General features: G+C 64.6%; 1 protein-coding gene across 1 annotated transcript in view; it reads left to right on the forward strand.

Annotated features, from left to right (window-relative positions):
• Positions 1-8,273: 8,273 nt before the first annotated feature.
• LOC106112526 (tenascin-X-like) overlaps positions 8,274-20,000 on the forward strand; it is a gene marked incomplete at both ends in the record, with an annotated part of 46,025 nt that continues 34,298 nt past the window's right edge. Inside the window, 10 exon segments of the mRNA XM_055793250.1 lie at positions 8,274-8,335; positions 8,338-8,539; positions 9,782-9,896; positions 9,898-9,931; positions 11,318-11,430; positions 13,367-13,520; positions 17,085-17,271; positions 17,599-17,688; positions 18,121-18,674; positions 18,752-18,841. Coding sequence (XP_055649225.1) covers positions 8,274-8,335; positions 8,338-8,539; positions 9,782-9,896; positions 9,898-9,931; positions 11,318-11,430; positions 13,367-13,520; positions 17,085-17,271; positions 17,599-17,688; positions 18,121-18,674; positions 18,752-18,841 — 1,601 coding nt within the window.

Genomic DNA, 20,000 nt, shown 5'->3' on the forward strand with positions numbered 1-20,000 from the left:
CCCCCACCCCACATCCCCCCCACCCCACATGCCCCCCCAGCCCCACATGCCCCCCCAGCCCCCCCACCCCACATGCCCCCCCAGCCCCACATGCCCCCCCGCCCCACATGCCCCCCCAGCCCCCCCAGCCCCACATGCCCCCCCCCCACCCCACATGCCCCCCCAGCCCCACATGCCCCCCCAGCCCCCCCAGCCCCACATGCCCCCCCCCCACCCCACATGCCCCCCCAGCCCCACATGCCCCCCCAGCCCCCCCCACCCCACATGCCCCCCCCCCCCCCACATGCCCCCCCAGCCCCCCCCGCGCGGGGCCCGCCCGAGCCGGGGGCCATGAGCAAACCACCAGCCCCGGCCAAGGACCCCCCGGCGCTGCCCCACACCCCCCGCCCCACGGGACCCCGGCCGGCCCCCCACCCCCGCCCGACCCGGCCAGGCCTCGTGGCGAGCGCACGTGCCCCCCCACCCCCGCCCCCACCCCCCACCCCCCCCCCCACCCCGCTGCCTCCTAGGGGACCCCGGCGTCCAGGCCCCCCACGTCACCCCCCTCCCCTCCCCCCGTCCTCAGGGGACCCCCATGTCACCCCCTCCCCCCCCCATCCTCAGGGGACCCCCAGGCACCCACGTGACCTCTGACCTCTGACCCCTCCCCCCAGTGGACCCAGGGTCCGGCTGAGCCCCCCCCATCCCCCCCCCCCATCCCCCCCCCCGCAGCAACAACAGCGGGGGGGGGGGGGGGATGGGGTGAGTCACGGCCCCACCCGTGAATTGGCCCCGCGGGGGGGGGGCGGGGGGGGCTGTGGGGCAGGTGGGGCTGTGCTTACTGGTGTTACTGGGAGCACTGGGAGCTGTGGGGCAGGTAGTACGTGGTTACTGGGAGCACTGGGAGCTGTGGGGCAGGTGGCACGTGGTTACTGGGAGCACTGGGAGCTGTGGGGCAGGCAGGACTGTGCTTACTGGGAGCACTGGGAGCTGTGGGGCAGGTGGCACGTGGTTACTGGGAGCACTGGGAGCTGTGGGGCAGGCGGGACTGTGCTTACTGGTGTTACTGGGAGCTGTGGGGCAGGCGGGACTGTGCTTACTGGTGTTACTGGGAGCACTGGGAGCTGTGGGGCAGGGTAGTACGTGGTTACTGGTGTTACTGGGAGCTGTGGGGCAGGTGGCACGTGGTTACTGGGAGCACTGGGAGCTGTGGGGCAGGCGGGACTGTGCTTACTGGTGTTACTGGGAGCTGTGGGGCAGGCGGGACTGTGCTTACTCGTGTTAGTGGGAGCTGTGGGGCAGGCGGGACTGTGCTTACTGGTGTTAGTGGGAGCACTGGGAGCTGTGGGGCAGGTAGTACGTGGTTACTGGTGTTACTGGGAGCTGTGGGGCAGGTGGCACGTGGTTACTGGGAGCACTGGGAGCTGTGGGGCAGGTGGTACATGGTTACTGGGAGCACTGGGAGCTGTGGGGCAGGCGGGACTGTGCTTACTGGTGTTACTGGGAGCTGTGGGGCAGGTGGCACATGGTTACTGGGAGCACTGGGAGCTGTGGGGCAGGTGGGACTGTGCTTACTGGTGTTAGTGGGAGCTGTGGGGCAGGTGGCACATGGTTACTGGGAGCACTGGGAGCTGTGGGGCAGGCGGGACTGTGCTTACTGGTGTTAGTGGGAGCTGTGGGGCAGGTGGCACATGGTTACTGGGAGCACTGGGAGCTGTGGGGCAGGTGGGACTGTGCTTACTGGTGTTAGTGGGAGCTGTGGGGCAGGTGGCACATGGTTACTGGGAGCACTGGGAGCTGTGGGGCAGGCGGGACTGTGCTTACTGGTGTTACTGGGAGCACTGGGAGCTGTGGGGCAGGTGGGACTGTGCTTACTAGTGTTACTGGGAGCTGTGGGGCAGGTGGCACGTGGTTACTGGGAGCACTGGGAGCTGTGGGGCAGGTGGTACGTGGTTACTGGGAGCACTGGGAGCTGTGGGGCAGGTAGTACGTGGTTACTGGTGTTACTGGGAGCTGTGGGGCAGGTGGCACATGGTTACTGGGAGCACTGGGAGCTGTGGGGCAGGTGGGACTGTGCTTACTGGTGTTAGTGGGAGCTGTGGGGCAGGTGGGACGTGGTTACTGGGAGCACTGGGAGCTGTGGGGCAGGCGGGGACTGTGCTTACTGGTGTTAGTGGGAGCTGTGGGGCAGGTGGCACGTGGTTACTGGGAGCACTGGGAGCTGTGGGGCAGGCGGGACTGTGCTTACTGGTGTTAGTGGGAGCTGTGGGGCAGGTGGCGCGTGGTTACTGGGAGCACTGGGAGCTGTGGGGCAGGCGGGACTGTGCTTACTGGGAGCACTGGGAGCTGTGGGGCAGGTGGTACGTGGTTACTGGGAGCACTGGGAGCTGTGGGGCAGGTGGGACTGTGCTTACTGTGCTTACTGGGAGCACTGGGAGCTGTGGGGCAGGTGGCGTGTGGTTACTGGGAGCACTGGGAGCTGTGGGGCAGGCGGGACTGTGCTTACTGGGAGCACTGGGAGCTGTGGGGCAGGTGGTACGTGGTTACTGGGAGCACTGGGAGCTGTGGGGCAGGTGGGACTGTGCTTACTGGTGTTACTGGGAGCTGTGGGGCAGGTGGCGCGTGGTTACTGGGAGCACTGGAGCTGTGGGGCAGGCGGGACTGTGCTTACTGGGAGCACTGGGAGCTGTGGGGCAGGTGGTACGTGGTTACTGGTGTTACTGGGAGCTGTGGGGCAGGTTGGGACTGTGCTTACTGGTGTTACTGGGAGCTGTGGGGCAGGTGGCACGTGGTTACTGGGAGCTGTGGGGCAAAGGCCACCATGCTTACTGGTCTTGCTGGGCGATGAGGGGCAGCCTGTGCCGTGTTACTGGTATTACTGGTGTTACTGGGAGCGGTCCCGTCCCCCCCCCCCGCCCTGGCAGCCGGACCCCACATCTGGCTGCCCCCGCCCAGATGTTTGGTTACCATGGCAACCGCCACCCCGTAAACACGGGGAGGGGGGGCAGGTGCGTGGGACGAGGCCACGCCCCCGGCCACGCCCCCGGCCACGCCCCCTCCCTGACCCCCCACCCCCCCCACCCCGCAGCGGAGCTGCAGGGACGGCTCGGGGACGGGAGGTACTGGGCTTACTGGGGGGACTGGGATTGGGCTGGAAGTGACTGGAAATGCTGGAGTCGCTGGTGTGACTGGAGTTACTGGTGTGACTGGAGTTACTGGTGTGACTGGAGTTACTGGAGTTGCTGGAGTTACTGGTGTGACTGGAGTTACTGGAGTTACTGGTGTGACTGGAGTTACTGGTGTGACTGGATTTACTGGAGTTACTGGTGTGACTGGATTTACTGGAGTTACTGGTGTGACTGGAGTTACTGGTGTGACTGGAGTTGCTGGAGGTGACTGGAGGTGACTGGAGTTGCTGGAGGTGACTGGAGTTACTGAGGTGACTGGAGTTACTGGTGTGACTGGAGTTACTGGTGTGACTGGAGTTACTGGTGTGACTGGAGTTGCTGGAGTTGCTGGAGGTGACTGGAGTTACTGGTGTGACTGGAGGTGACTGGAGGTGACTGGAGTTACTGGTGTGACTGGAGTTACTGGAGTTGCTGGAGGTGACTGGAGTTGCTGGAGTTACTGGAGGTGACTGGAGTTACTGGTGTGACTGGAGTTACTGGAGGTGACTGGAGTTACTGGAGGTGACTGGAGTTACTGGTGTGACTGGAGGTGACTGGAGTTACTGGTGTGACTGGAGTTACTGGAGGTGACTGGAGTTACTGGAGGTGACTGGAGTTACTGGAGTTACTGGTGTGACTGGAGTTACTGGTGTGACTGGAGTTGCTGGAGGTGACTGGCATGACTGGAGGTGATGCGTTACTGGAGTTGCTGGTGTTACTGGAGGCAACAAGTTACTGGTGTTACTGGAGTTGTGGGCATTACTGGAGGTTGCTGGAGTTGCTGGTATTACTGGCATTACTGGTGTGACTGGTGTTACTGGAGATGACTGGCGCTGGAGTTGCTGGTGTTACTGGTGTTGCTGGTGTTGCTGGCGTAACTGGAGTTACTGGTGTTACTGGAGTTGCGGGCATTACTGGAGGTCGCTGGAGTTGCTGGTATTACTGGCATTACTGGTGTGACTGGTGTTACTGGAGATGACGCGCTGGAGTTGCTGGTGTTACTGGTGTTGCTGGTGTTGCTGGCGTAACTGGAGTTGCTGGAATTACTGGTGGTGGCGGCACTACTGGCATTGCTGGTGTTACTGGAGTTGCTGGTGTTACTGGAGTTGCTGGCGTTACTGGAGGTGACTGGAATTACTGGGTTTGCTACTGATGCTGGTGTTGCTGGTGTTACTGGAGCTACTGGTGTTACTGGTGTGACTGGAGGTGACTGGAATTACTGGCGTTGCTGGTGTTACTGGTGTTACTGGAGCTACTGGTGTTACTGGTGTGACTGGAGGTGACTGGAATTACTGGCGTTGCTGGTGTTACTGGAGCTACTGGAGTTACTGGTGTGACTGGAGGTGACTGGAATTACTGGCGTTGCTGGTGTTACTGGTGTTACTGGAGTTACCGGTGTTACTGGTGTGACTGGAGGTGACTGGAATTACTGGCATTGCTGGTGTTACTGGCGTTGCTGGTGTTACTGGCGTTGCTGGAGTTACTGGTGTGACTGGAGGTGACTGGAATTACTGGCATTGGAGTTGCTGGCATTACTGGGGGTGACTGGAGTTGCTGGCGTTACTGGGGGTGACTGGAGTTGCTGGCGTTACTGGTGTGACTGGAGGTGACTGGAATTACTGGCGTTGCTGGTGTTACTGGTGTTACTGGAGTTACTGGTGTGACTGGAGGTGACTGGAATTACTGGCGTTGCTGGTGTTACTGGAGTTACTGGCGTTACTGGTGTGACTGGAGGTGACTGGAATTACTGGCGTTGCTGGTGTTACTGGCATTGCTGGAGTTACTGGTGTGACTGGAGGTGACTGGAATTACTGGCATTGGAGTTGCTGGCGTTACTGGAGGTGACTGGAGTTGCTGGTGTTACTGGTGTGACTGGAGGTGACTGGAATTACTGGCGTTGCTGGTGTTACTGGCGTTGCTGGAGTTACTGGTGTGACTGGAGGTGACTGGAATTACTGGCATTGGAGTTGCTGGCGTTACTGGAGGTGACTGGAGTTGCTGGCGTTACTGGTGTGACTGGAGGTGACTGGAGTTACTGGCATTGCTGGCGTTACTGGCGTGACTGGAGTTGCTGGCGTTACTGGAGGTGACTGGAGTTGCTGGCGTTACTGGTGTGACTGGAGGTGACTGGAATTACTGGCATTGCTGGCGTTACTGGCGTGACTGGAGTTGCTGGCGTTACTGGAGGTGACTGGAGTTGCTGGCGCCGCTGGTGTTGCTGCTGTTGCTGGAGTTACTGGGGTTACTGGAGTTCCTGATGTTGTTGTTTTTGCTGGAGTTACTGGGGTTACTGGGGCTGTGTAAGCTGGAGGTGACTGGACTTGCTGGCGCTGCTGGAGTTACTGGGGTTACTGGAGCTGCTGCTGCTGTCACTGGAATTGCTGCTGGTGCTGCTGGTGCTGGATTTACTGGTGTTTACTGGGGCTGTTGCCGGAGGTGACTGGTGTCAGCAGAGACAGGGGGTGACTGGAGTTACTGGTGCTACTGGAGTTGCTGCTGGGGTTGCTGCTGTTACTGGTGCGAGTTGCTGGAGGTGCTGGTGTTACTGATGTTACTGGGGGTTACTGGTGTTGCTGGTGTTGCTGGAGAGGGGCGTTACCGGTGGGCTACTGGTGTTACTGGGAACTGGGGGCGGGAGGGGTGAGGCTACTGCAGTCAGTGAGAACCGGGGGGTTGCTGGGGAGGCTACTGGTGTTACTGGGGGCTGCTGGGGGTTACTGGTGTTACTGGGCATACTGGTGCCAGGGCCACCCAAGGGTCATGGGTGGGTGGTGTGGGTCAGGGGGGGGGCGTGTGTCCCCTGGGTGTCCCCTGGGTGTCCCCTGGGTGTCCCCTGGGTGTCCCTGTCCCCCCCGTGGGTGTCCCTGTCCCCACTGATGTCCCCTGGGTGTCCCCTGGGTGTCCCCTGGGTGTCCCCTGGCTGTCCCTGTCCCCCCCCGTGGGTGTCCCTGTCCCCACTGATGTCCCCTGGGTGTCCCCTGGGTGTCCCCTGGGTGTCCCCTGGGTGTCCCCTGGGTGTCCCCGTGTCCCCCGTGGGTGTCCCTGTCCCCACTGATGTCCCCTGGGTGTCCCCTGGGTGTCCCCTGGGTGTCCCTGTGTCCCCCGTGGGTGTCCCTGTCCCCACTGATGTCCCCTGGGTGTCCCCTGGGTGTCCCCTGGGTGTCCCTGTGTCCCCCGTGGGTGTCCCTGTCCCCACTGATGTCCCCTGGGTGTCCCCTGGCTGTCCCCTGGGTGTCCCCTGGGTGTCCCTGTGTCCCCCGTGGGTGTCCCTGTCCCCACTGATGTCCCCTGGCTGTCCCCTGGGTGCGTCCCGGTGTCCCCTCAGTTGTCTGGGTGTCCCCTCGATGTCCCCTGGCTGTCCCCACAGTTGTCTGCATGTCCCCTGTGGGTGTCCCCTGTGGGTGCCCCTGTGGGTGTCCCCTGGGTGTCCCCTGTGGGTGTCCCTGTGTCCCCTGTGGCTGTCCCTGTGTCCCCTGGCTGTCCCCTGTGGCTGTCCCTGTGTCCCCATGGGTGTCCCTGTGTCCCTGTGGGTGTCCCTGTGTCCCCTGGCTGTCCCCTGTGGGTGTCCCGGTGTCCCCATGGGTGTCCCTGTGTCCCTGTGGGTGTCCCTGTGTCCCCTGTGGGTGTCCCTGTGTCCCCTGGATGTCCCCGTGGGTGTCCCTGTGTCCCCATGGGTGTCCCTGTGTCCCCCATGGATGTCCCCGTGAGTGTCCCTGTGTCCCCTGTGGGTGTCCCTGTGTCCCCTGGGTGTCCCCATGGGTGTCCCTGTGTCCCCTGTGGCTGTCCCTGTGTCCCCTGGCTGTCCCCGTGGGTGTCCCTGTGTCCCCATGGGTGTCCCTGTGTCCCCCATGGATGTCCCCGTGAGTGTCCCTGTGTCCCCTGTGGGTGTCCCTGTGTCCCTGTGGGTGTCCCTGTGGGTGTCCCTGTGTCCCCTGTGGGTGTCCCTGTGTCCCCTGGCTGTCCCCTGTGGATGTCCCTGTGTCCCCTGGCTGTCCCCTGTGGGTGTCCCTGTGTCCCCCGTGGGTGTCCCTGTGTCCCCCGTGGGTGTCCCTGTGTCCCCCGTGGGTGTCCCCGTGAGTGTCCCTGTGTCCCCTGTGGCTGTCCCTGTGTCCCCTGGCTGTCCCCATGGGTGTCCCTGTGTCCCCATGGGTGTCCCTGTGTCCCCTGTGGGTGTCCCTGTGTCCCCTGGCTGTCCCCCATGGGTGTCCCTGTGTCCCCATGGGTGTCCCTGTGTCCCCTGTGGGTGTCCCTGTGTCCCCTGGATGTCCCCCCCAGTTATCTGCGTGTCCCCTTGGTGTCCCCCGTGGGTGTCCCCGTGAGTGTCCCTGTGTCCCCTGTGGCTGTCCCTGTGTCCCCTGGCTGTCCCCCATGGGTGTCCCTGTGTCCCCATGGGTGTCCCTGTGTCCCTGTGGGTGTCCCTGTGGGTGTCCCTGTGTCCCCTGTGGGTGTCCCTGTGTCCCCCATGGGTGTCCCTGTGTCCCCCGTGGGTGTCCCTGTGTCCCCCGTGGGTGTCCCCGTGAGTGTCCCTGTGTCCCCTGTGGCTGTCCCTGTGTCCCCTGGCTGTCCCCTGTGGGTGTCCCTGTGTCCCCTGTGGCTGTCCCTGTGTCCCCTGGCTGTCCCCTGTGGCTGTCCCTGTGTCCCCATGGGTGTCCCTGTGTCCCTGTGGGTGTCCCTGTGTCCCCTGGCTGTCCCCCGTGGGTGTCCTGGTGTCCCCATGGGTGTCCCTGTGTCCCCTGTGGGTGTCCCTGTGTCCCCTGGCTGTCCCCCGTGGGTGTCCTGGTGTCCCCATGGGTGTCCCTGTGTCCCCTGTGGGTGTCCCTGTGTCCCCTGGCTGTCCCCTGTGGGTGTCCTGGTGTCCCCATGGCTGTCCCTGTGTCCCCTGTGGCTGTCCCTGTGTCCCCTGGATGTCCCCCCCAGTTATCTGCGTGTCCCCTTAGTGTCCCCCGTGGGTGTCCCCATGGGTGTCCCCACAGTTGTCTGCGTGTCCCCTGCGTGTCCCCCGTGGGTGCCCCTGTGTCCCCTGGGTGCCCCTGAGCGTCCCCGTGGGTGTCCCCATGGGTGTCCCCGTCCCCCAGGGGTGTCCCCAGGGGTGTCCCCACGGGTGCCATCCATCCCCTCCCCCCGCAGGACCATGACCCCGGGGCTGCCCCTGCTGCTGCTGGCGCTGGCGCTGCGGGGGGGGGGCGGGGGCGGGCCCCCCCCCCCGGGCCCCCCCCGGGTCCCCCGTGCGGGGCGGCGCTGGTGGCCGTCCTGGGGCGCCTGCAGGAGCTGGAGGGACAAGTGCGGGCGCTGCAGGGACAGTGCGGGGACAGCCGGGGACCCCAGGCCGGCACCGGTACGCGGGGGGGCGGGGGGGACGTGGGGGGGGACATGGGGGGACATGGGGGGGGACATGTGGGGTGACAGGGGGGGGCGTGGGGACATATGGGGGGGGCATGGGGACATGTGGGGTGACATGGGGACAAGGGGGGGGCATGGGGACATGTGGGGTGACATGGGGACATGGGGGGGCGTGGGGACATGTGGGGTGACATTGGGACATGGGGGGGCATGGGGACATGGGGGGACATGGGGACATGGGGAGGGTATGGGGGGACATGGGGGGTGACATGGGGACATGTGGGGGTGACATGGGGACGTTTTGGGTGACATGGGGACAAGGGGTGACATGGGGACATGTGGGGTGACATGGGGACATGGGGGGGCATGGGGACATGTGGCGTGACATGGGGACATGGGGGGGCATGGGGACATGGGGGGACATGGGGACATGGGGAGGGTATGGGGGGACATGGGGGGTGACATGGGGACATGTGGGGTGACATGGGGACGTTTTGGGTGACATGGGGACAAGGGGTGACATGGGGACATGTGGGGTGACATGGGGACGTTTTGGGTGACATGGGGACAAGGGGGGGGCATGGGGACATGTGGCGTGACATGGGGACGTTTTGGGTGACATGGGGACAAGGGGGGGGCATGGGGACATGTGGGGTGACATGGGGACATGGGGGGTGACATGGGGACAAGGGGGGCATGGGGACATGTGGGGGACATGTGGGGTGACATGGGGACGTGGGGTGACATGGGGACGTGGGGTGACATTGGGACATGGGGACATGTGGGGTGACATGGGGACATGTGGGGGACGTGGGGTGACATGGGGAGATGTGGGGTGACAATGTGACATGTGGGGGACATGGGGACATGTGGGGTGACATGGGGACATGGGGGTGACATTGGGACATGGGGACATGGGGAGGGTGTGGGGGGGACATGGGGGCATGGGGACATGGGGGGAGATGGGGGTGACATGGGGAGATGTGGGGTGACAATGTGACATGTGGGGGACATGGGGGGGCATGAAGGTTGGGGGGGACATGGGAGGGACATGGGGGGTGACATGGGGGGGACACGGGGGTCACGGGGACATCGGGGGCCGTGGGGGGCACAGGGAGGGCACGGGGTGACGTGGGGGGTGGGGGGTGCGGTGACACTGGGGGGGGGACATGGGGCCTCGTCACCCCCCGTGTCCCCCCTGTCCCCGCAGGCCACACGCTGTCTCTGGAGCTCTGCGCCCCCCCCCGGCGGGGACGGCTGCGGCTGCCCCTCCCCCCCCCCCCGCCCCCCCCCCCGCCCCCCCCCCACCCCCCCTGCCCCCTCGGCTGCAGTGACCAGGGCCGGTGCCGTAGGGGGCGCTGTCACTGCTTCCCCGGCTTCACCGGCCCCCTCTGCGCCACCCCCGCCTGCCCCCCCCGGCCGCGGCGGCCCCCGCTGTGCCCTCGGTATGTCCCCAAGGGTCCCCAAGGGTCTCCAGTGCTCCCCCAGTGCCCCCCCAGTGCTCCCCAGTTCCTCCCAGTGTCCCCATCCCAGTGCCCCCCCTTCCCTCCCTGGCCGTAGTGGGCTCTGATGCCACCTCGCTATGTCCCCAAGGGTCCCCAAGGGTCTCCAGTGCCCCCCCCAGTGCTCCCCAGTTCCCCCCAGTGTCCCCATCCCAGTGCTCCCAGTGCCCCCACACCTCCCTCCCTGGCCGTAGTGGGCTCTGATGCCACCTCGGTGTGTCCCCAAGTGTCCCCAGGGGTCCCCAAGGGTCTCCAGGGTTTCCCGGTTCTCCCCCAGTGCCCCCCAGTTCTCCCCAGTGTCCCCATCCCAGTGCTCCCAGTGCCCCCACACCTCCCTCCCTGGCCGTAGCGGGCTCTGATGCCACCCTCGGTGTGTCCCCAAGTGTCCCCAGGGGACCCCGGTGCTCCCCCAGTGTCCCCGTGTCCCTCTCCTGTGGGTGCCCCGTATCCTGGTGTCCCCATGACTTGGGTGGCTTTGTTCCTTGGGTGTCCCCACAGTGTCCCCAAGGTGTCCCCATCCCATGGTGCTCCCCATGGTGTCCCCAAGGTGTCCCCATGGTGTCTCCATCCCAAGGTGTCCCCATCCCATGGTGCTCCCCATGGTGTCCCCAAGGTGTCCCTGTCCCATGATGTCCCCAAGGTGTCCCCATGGTGTCTCCATCCCAAGGTGTCCCCATCCCATGGTGTCCCCATGGTATCCCCATGGTGTCCCCAAGATGTCCCCATCCCATGGTGTCCCCAGGGTGTCCCCATCCCATGGTGTCTCCATGGTGTCCCTGTCCCATGATGTCCCCAAGGTGTCCCCATGGTGTCTCCATCCCAAGGTGTCCCCATCCCATGGTGTCTCCATGGTGTCCCCATGGTGTCCCCAAGATGTCCCCATCCCATGGTGTCCCCAGGGTGTCCCCATCCCATGGTGTCTCCATGGTGTCCCCAAGGTGTCCCCATCCCATGGTGTCCCCAAGGTGTCCCCAGGGTGTCCCCATCCCAGGGTGTCCCCAGGGTGTCCCCATGGTGTCCCCAAGATGTCCCCATCCCATGGTGTCCCCAGGGTGTCCCCATCCCGTGGTGTCTCCATGGTGTCCCCAAGGTGTCCCCAAGGTGTCCCCATCCCATGGTGTCCCCATGGTGTCCCCATGGTGTCCCCATGGTGTCCCCAAGGTGTCCCCATCCCATGGTGTCCCCAAGGTGTCCCCATCCCATGGTGTCCCCAGTTTCTCCCCACCCCATGGGAATGCCCCATCCCATGATGTCACCAGGGTGCCCCGGGTGTCCCCATCCCACAGTGTCCCCAGGGTGTCCCCCACTGATGGGACCGTGTCCCCACAGACATCCCCTCGGTGAAGCCACGCTTGGCCACCCGCAACCAGACGTCCTTCCGTGTCACCTGGCCGCGGCCACCTGTGCCGGTGGATGGCTACCAGGTGGCCCTCGTCCCCCTGGTGAGCTGGGGACAGGGACAGGGGTGGGGACAGGTCCCCAGCGTCACAGCGGCCCCTCTGTGCTGGCCCCAAGGTGACCTTCATCCCCAGGAGGTGGCATCCGTGGCCACCTGCTGCTGCCCTGCTGGGGGCCACCTTCAGGGTGTCCCCAAGGTGTCCCCAGGCCCTCTGTGGCCACCTGCCTGTTGCCTGACTCAGGGCCATGTCCCACCATGGTGTCCCCAAGGTGTCCCCAAGGTGTCCCCAGACCCCTGTGGCCACCTGCCTGTTGCCTGACTCAGGGCCAGGTCCCACCACGGTGTCCCCAAGGTGTCCCCAAGGTGTCCCCAGACCCCTGTGGCCACCTGCCTGTTGCCTGACTCAGGGCCAGGTCCCACCATGGTGTCCCCAAGATGTCCCCAAGGTGTCCCCAGACCCCTGTGGCCACCTGCCTGTTGCCTGACTCAGGGCCAGGTCCCACCATGGTGTCCTCCAGATGTCCCCAAGGTGTCCCCAAGGTGTCCCCAGACCCCTGTGGCCACCTGCCTGTTGCCTGACTCAGGGCCAGGTCCCACCGTGGTGTCCCCAAGGTGTCCCCAAGGTGTCCCCAGACCCCTGTGGCCACCTGCCTGTTGCCTGACTCAGGGCCAGGTCCCACCATGGTGTCCCCAAGGTGTCCCCAAGGTGTCCCCAGACCCCTGTGGCCACCTGCCTGTTGCCTGACTCAGGGCCAGGTCCCACCGTGGTGTCCCCAAGGTGTCCCCAAGGTGTCCCCAGACCCCTGTGGCCACCTGCCTGTTGCCTGACTCAGGGCCAGGTCCCACCATGGTGTCCTCCAGATGTCCCCAAGGTGTCCCCAGACCCCTGTGGCCACCTGCCTGTTGCCTGACTCAGGGCCAGGTCCCACCATGGTGTCCCCAAGATGTCCCCAAGGTGTCCCCAGACCCCTGTGGCCACCTGCCTGTTGCCTGACTCAGGGCCAGGTCCCACCATGGTGTCCCCAAGGTGTCCCCAAGGTGTCCCCAGACCCCTGTGGCCACCTGCCTGTTGCCTGACTCAGGGCCAGGTCCCACCATGGTGTCCCCAAGGTGTCCCCAAGGTGTCCCCAGACCCCTGTGGCCACCTGCCTGTTGCCTGACTCAGGGCCAGGTCCCACCATGGTGTCCTCCAGATGTCCCCAAGGTGTCCCCAGACCCCTGTGGCCACCTGCCTGTTGCCTGACTCAGGGCCAGGTCCCACCATGGTGTCCTCCAGATGTCCCCAAGGTGTCCCCAAGGTGTCCCCAGACCCCTGTGGCCACCTGCCTGTTGCCTGACTCAGGGCCAGGTCCCACCGTGGTGTCCCCAAGGTGTCCCCAAGGTGTCCCCAGACCCCTGTGGCCACCTGCCTGTTGCCTGACTCAGGGCCAGGTCCCACCATGGTGTCCCCAAGGTGTCCCCAAGGTGTCCCCAGACCCCTGTGGCCACCTGCCTGTTGCCTGACTCAGGGCCAGGTCCCACCGTGGTGTCCCCAAGGTGTCCCCAAGGTGTCCCCAGACCCCTGTGGCCACCTGCCTGTTGCCTGACTCAGGGCCAGGTCCCACCATGGTGTCCTCCAGATGTCCCCAAGGTGTCCCCAGACCCCTGTGGCCACCTGCCTGTTGCCTGACTCAGGGCCAGGTCCCACCATGGTGTCCCCAAGGTGTCCCCAAGGTGTCCCCGAGGTGTCCCCAGACCCCTGTGGCCACCTGCCTGTTGCCTGACTCAGGGCCAGGTCCCACCATGGTGTCCCCAAGGTGTCCCCAAGGTGTCCCCAGACCCCTGTGGCCACCTGCCTGTTGCCTGACTCAGGGCCAGGTCCCACCATGGTGTCCCCAAGGTGTCCCCAGACCCCTGTGGCCACCTGCCTGTTGCCTGACTCAGGGCCAGGTCCCACCGTGGTGTCCCCAAGGTGTCCTTGGCATGTCCCTTGTCCCCAGGACGAGCCGGCGGCGATGACCACCCATGAGCTGCCTGGTTCTACTGTCACCTTCGAGGTGACAGGGCTGGCACCCGGCCACACCTTCGAGCTCTTCGTCCAGGCCCGGCGGGAGCAGCACCTCGGGGCGCCCGGCACCCTGCGCATCCGCACCCGTACGTGTCACCTGCCTGTCACCCGCCTGTCACCCACCGCGCGGGGACCGCGGGAGGATGGGTGCGGGGGTGGGGACGCCGCGGGGATGGCGACGGGCAGGCATGGGGACAGGGACAGGGATGTCATGGGCATGGGGACAGCATGGGGACAGGGATGGGGACGGGGTGGGGACAGGGATGGGGACAGCATGGGGACAGAAGTGTCTTGGGCATGGGGACAGGAATGGGGACAGGGACAGCATGGGGACAGGGATGGGGACAGAAGTGTCATGGGCATGGGGACAGGGATGGGGACAGGGATGGGGACAGGGATGGGGACAGAAGTGTCTTGGGCATGGGGACAGCATGGGGACAGGGGTGGGGACAGGGATGGGGACAGCATGGGGACAGCGATGTCATGGGCATGGGGACAGCATGGGGACAGGGGTGGGGACAGGGATGGGGACAGGGATGGGGACAGCGATGTCACGGGCATGGGGACAGGGATGGGGACAGGGATGGGGACAGGGACAGCGATGTCATGGGCATGGGGACAGGGATGGGGACAGGGATGGGGACAGGGACAGCGATGTCATGGGCATGGGGACAGGGATGGGGACAGGGATGGGGACAGGGACAGCGATGTCATGGGCATGGGGACAGCATGGGGACAGGGGTGGGGACAGGGACAGCGATGTCATGGGCATGGGGACAGGGATGGGGACAGGGATGGGGACAGGGACAGCGATGTCATGGGCATGGGGACAGCATGGGGACAGGGGTGGGGACAGGGATGGGGACAGCGATGTCATGGGCATGGGGACAGGGATGGGGACAGGGATGGGGACAGGGATGGGGACAGGGACAGCGATGTCACGGGCATGGGGACAGGGATGGGGACAGGGATGGGGACAGGGATGGGGACAGGGACAGCGATGTCATGGGCATGGGGACAGCATGGGGACAGGGATGGGGACAGGGATGGGGACAGGGACAGCGATGTCATGGGCATGGGGACAGCATGGGGACAGGGGTGGGGACAGGGATGGGGACAGAAGTGTCATGGGCATGGGGACAGGGACGGGGACAGCGATGTCATGGGCATGGGGACAGCATGGGGACAGGGATGGGGACAGGGACAGCGATGTCATAGGCATGGGGACAGCATGGGGACAGGGATGGGGACAGGGACAGGGGTGGCACAGGCGTGGGGACAGCATGGGGACAGTGATGGCATGGGCATGAATGTGGGGACAGCGATGAGAGTGGCATGGGGACAGCTGGGGACAGGGATGGGGACAGCTGGGGACAGGGATGGGGACAGCTGGGGACAGGGAGAGGGATGTCATGGCATGGGGACAGTGATGACGTGGGGACAAGGATGGGGACAGGGACGGTGCAAGCGGGGGGTGAGGACAGCAGGGACGTGGGGACAGGGAGAGGAAGGTTGTCACCATGGGGGTGGCAGGGGGATGGGGACAGGGACGGGACGTCACAGCCACGGGGGTGGGGACAGGGACCGGCGCGGGGGCGGGGGGTGGTGCCTGCAGCCTCTGCCCGTCCCCACGTGTCCCTGTGTCCCCGTGGTGTCCCCACGTGTCCCTGTGTCCCCGCGGCTCTCGGGCCCACACGCGTCTGTCTGTCCTGGTGGATCCGTGTGTCACCAGTCTGTCCCCACGGGTCCGTGTCCCCACGGGCTTGTGTGTCCCCATGGGTCCCTCTGTCCCCTTGGGCCCATTTACCTGCGTCTGTCCCCACGTGTCCCCTTGGGCTCGTCTGTCCCCGTGGGCTCCCTGTGTCCCCACGGGTCCCTGTGTCCCCACGGGTCCCTGTGTCCCCTTGGGCTTGTGTGTCCCCATGGGTCCGTCTGTCCCCGTGGGCTCCGTGTGTCCCCACGGGTCCCTGTGTCCCCATGGGTCTGTCTGTCCCCATGGGTCTGTCTGTCCCCATGGGTCCCTGTGTCCTCTTGGGCTTGTGTGTCCCCATGGGTCCGTCTGTCCCCATGGGCTCCACGTGTCCCCATGGGTCTGTCTGTCCCCATGGGTCTGTCTGTCCCCATGGGTCCCCGTGTCCCCTTGGGCCTGTCTATCTGCGTCTGTCCCCATCTGTCCCCATGGGCTCCACGTGTCCCCATGGGCTCCTCTGTCCCCATGGGCTCCGTGTGTCCCCATGGGCTCCACATGTCCCATGGGTCCCCATGTCCCCGTGGGTCCCCGTGTCCCCGTGGGTCCATCTGTCCCCATGGGTCTGTCTGTCCCCATGGGCTCCGTGTGTCCCCATGGGTCTGTCTGTCCCCATGGGTCTGTCTGTCCCCATGGGCTCCATGTGTCCCCATGGGCTCCCCATGTCCCCATGGGTCCCCGTGTCCCCGTGGGTCCATCTGTCCCCATGGGTCTGTCTGTCCCCATGGGCTCCGTGTGTCCCCATGGGCTCCGTGTGTCCCCATGGGTCTGTCTGTCCCCATGGGCTCCGTGTGTCCCCATGGGCTCCGTGTGTCCCCATGGGTCTGTCTGTCCCCATGGGCTCCTCTGTCCCCATGGGTCTGTCTGTCCCCATGGGCTCCGTGTGTCCCCATGGGTCTGTCTGTCCCCATGGGCTCCGTGTGTCCCCATGGGCTCCGTGTGTCCCCATGGGTCTGTCTGTCCCCATGGGCTCCGTGTGTCCCCATGGGTCTCTCTGTCCCCATGGGCTCCGTGTGTCCCCATGGGCTCCGTGTGTCCCCATGGGTCTGTCTGTCCCCATGGGCTCCGTGTGTCCCCATGGGCTCCGTGTGTCCCCATGGGCTCCCCATGTCCCCATGGGTCCCCGTGTCCCCGTGGGTCCATCTGTCCCCATGGGTCTGTCTGTCCCCATGGGCTCCGTGTGTCCCCATGGGCTCCGTGTGTCCCCATGGGTCTGTCTGTCCCCATGGGCTCCCCATGTCCCCATGGGTCCCCGTGTCCCCGTGGGTCTGTCTGTCCCCATGGGCTCCGTGTGTCCCCATGGGTCTGTCTGTCCCCATGGGTCTGTCTGTCCCCATGGGCTCCGTGTGTCCCCATGGGCTCCGTGTGTCCCCATGGGTCTGTCTGTCCCCATGGGTCTGTCTGTCCCCATGGGCTCCCCATGTCCCCATGGGTCCCCGTGTCCCCGTGGGTCCATCTGTCCCCATGGGTCTGTCTGTCCCCATGGGTCTGTCTGTCCCCATGGGCTCCGTGTGTCCCCATGGGTCTGTCTGTCCCCATGGGTCTGTCTGTCCCCATGGGCTCCGTGTGTCCCCATGGGCTCCATGTGTCCCCATGGGTCTGTCTGTCCCCATGGGCTCCATGTGTCCCCATGGGTCCCCGTGTCCCCATGGGCTCCACGTGGCCCCATGGGCTCGTCTGCCCCCGTGGGTCCGTCTGTCCCCACATCTCCTGGTGCTTCCCCGTTCGTCCCTCTGTCGCCTGGCTCCAGATGTCCCCAGTCTGTCCCCATCAGTCCAGGTGTCCCCAGTCTACCTCCACGCATCCGTTTGTCCCCGTCCCTTCCCCTGTCCATCCATCCTTGTGTCCCCGTGTCCCCGGCCTCTGGCAGACGAGGTGACCCTGGTCCCCTTTGCTCTCGCAGTGCTTGCCCAGACTCTGCCCACCCACGGGGGGTCCCCAGGGTCCCCTCAGGGTTCCCTGGGGTCCCCGGCATCGCCAGTGGCCCCAGCGTCACCATCAGTCCGATGGTCTCCGGCAGCCCCAAGGTCCCCAGTGCCACCAGCACTGCCAGGGTCACCAGGGTCCCTGGGATCACCGGCATCACCAGTGTCACCGGATGCATCCTTGGGGTCACCAGGGTCTTTGGGGTCACCAGCATCCCCAGCTTCTCCGAGGTTTCCAGCGTCCCCAGTATCGCGAGGGTCCCCAGCGTCCCTGAAGTCACCAGTGTCAACAGAGTCTCCAAGGTCACCAGTGTCCCCAAGATCCCCAGAGTCCCCAAGATCCCCAGGGTCACCAGTGTCCCCAAGATCCCCAGAGTCCCCAAGATCCCCAGAGTCCCCAAGATCCCCAGGGTCACCAGTGTCCCCAAGATCCCCAGAGTCCCCAAGATCCCCAGAGTCCCCAAGATCCCCAGGGTCACCAGTGTCTCCAAGATCCCCAGAGTCCCCAAGATCCCCAGAGTCCCCAAGATCCCCAGGGTCACCAGTGTCTCCAAGATCCCCAGAGTCCCCAGCATCCCCAATGTCCCCAAGATCCCCAGAGGCACCAGCATCCCCAGAATCCCCAGGGTCACCAGTGTCACCAAGATCCCCAGGGTCACCGGTGTCCCCAAGATCCCCAGAATCCCCAGGGTCACCGGTGTCCCCAAGATCCCCAGAATCCCCAGGGTCACCAGTGTCACCAAGATCCCCAGGATCACCAGTGTCCCCAGGATCCCCAGAATCCCCAGGGTCACCAGTGTCACCAAGATCCCCAGGGTCACCAGTGTCCCCAGGATCCCCAGAATCCCCAGGGTCACCAGTGTCACCAAGATCCCCAGTGTCACCAGTGTCCCCAGGATCCCCAGAATCCCCAGGGTCACCAGTGTCCCCAAGATCCCCAGAGGCCCCAAGATCCCCAGGGTCACCAGTGTCCCCAGGATCACCAGAGGCACCAGCATCCCCAGTGTCCCCAAGATCGCCTGCATCTCCACGGTCCCCCGTGTCACCTCCATCTCCATGGTCCCCGGTGTCCCCAGAGTCCCCGCTGTCCCCAGTGCTCCCGGGTGGCCCATCCCTGCATGACCTGGGGGCCAAGCTCTCCTCCTACAATGGCTCCTTGCTGCAGCGCCTGGAGAGCCACCTCCGGGCTACAAACTACCCCCTCCGGGGCAACCAAACGGTGCCGGCGGTGGCCCGTGCCATCCTCTCTTACCTTCTACGCCGCAGCCCGGCCTCGTTGCGTCACCAGCTCCTCCGCCAGATCCCCCATCCCAAGCCCCACTTGATGCCGGGGGCCACCGGCGAGGCGCTGGTGGACCTGAACGGGCTTCGGGGCCACGCCGAAACGGTGGTGATCCGTTACCGGCTCCTGGAAGAGCCGGCGGGGACCGAGGGGGAGCTACAGGTGCCAGGGGACACAGCGGTGGTCCGGGTGCCGGGGCTGGTGCCGGGGGCCATGTACCGGGTGGAGGTGCACGGCGTGGTGCAGGAGCACGTCTCCAAGTCCTACACGTTCCTGGTGACGGCAGGTGGGTGATGGAGGTGGAGAAGGGGACAACGTTGCATGGGGACATCCCGTAACTGGCCACTCCTCTTTTGGGTGCAGGGGTAGGTGGCACCGACGAGCCCCCGTCGGGGTGGGAGCAGGCGTATGAGATGGAGTTGGCCGAGCCCCAAGGTGCCGTAGCCAAAACAGGTACCAGCGGGTGGTCCATGGCAGTGGGAAGGACGCGGGTGTTCAGGCTGACGTGCTGTGGGCAGACACAGTGGGGGTGGTTGGGTGGGCGTGGGGGGTGGATGGGTGGAGGGATGGATGGTGGATGATTGGATGGATGGTTGGGTGGACGGGATAGGTGGGCGGAAGGATGGATGGTTGGATGAGTGGATGGTGGTTGGATGGTGGTTGGATGAGTGGATGGGTGGAAGGATGGATGGTTGGATGGTGGTTGGATGAGTGGATGGATGGATGGATGGGTGGAAGGATGGATGGTTGGATGGTGGTTGGATTACTGGATGGATGGGTGGATGGGTGGAAGGATGGATGATCAGATGATTGGATGGTGGTGGGATGGGTGGGTGAAGGGATGGATGGATGGTGGTTGAGTGGTGGGTGGATGAGTAGATGGATGGTTGGATGGGTGGGATGGGTGGGCAGAAGGATGGATGGTTGGATGGGTGGGATGGGCGGAAAGAGGGATGGATGGATGGTTGGATGGTTGGATGGATGGATTGGATGAGTGGATGGATGGTGGGATGGGTGGGATGGATGGTTGGATGGTGGTTGGATGAGTGGGATGGGTGGGCGGAAGGATGGATGGTTGGATGGGTGGGATGGGTGGAAGGAGGGATGGATGGAAGGATGGATGGTTGGATGAGTGGATGGATGGTGGGATGGGTGGGATGGGTGGGCGGAAGGATGGATGGATGGATGGTGGTGGGATGGGTGGGTGGAGGGATGGATGGATGGTGGTTGAGTGGTGGGTGGATGAGTAGATGGATGGTTGGATGGGTGGAAGGATGGATGGTTGGATGGTGGTTGGATGGGTTTGGTGGCTGGGTGGAAGGCTGGATAGTTGGATGGTGGTTGCGTGGGTGGGTGTGTGGATGGATGGGTGGATTCCAAGACTGATGTAAGAAAAATGGAGTGGAAAACCAAGTCATTGAATGGATGGAGGCCTGAAACCTTGAGTGGACAACTGAGTGGACACACACATGGACTGATGGGTGGAAGAATGGATGGTGGATGGGTGGATCCAACACCAGGTGGATCAATGGGAGGATGGTTTGGTACAGATGGAGAGATGATCTAGCAGAAGGACGCAAGGGTGGGCAGACCTTCATATTCTCCCTTGTGC

This window comes from Falco peregrinus (genome assembly GCF_023634155.1).
Source record: "Falco peregrinus isolate bFalPer1 chromosome 21 unlocalized genomic scaffold, bFalPer1.pri SUPER_21_unloc_2, whole genome shotgun sequence".
In the NCBI taxonomy this organism is placed as follows: domain Eukaryota; kingdom Metazoa; phylum Chordata; class Aves; order Falconiformes; family Falconidae; genus Falco; species Falco peregrinus.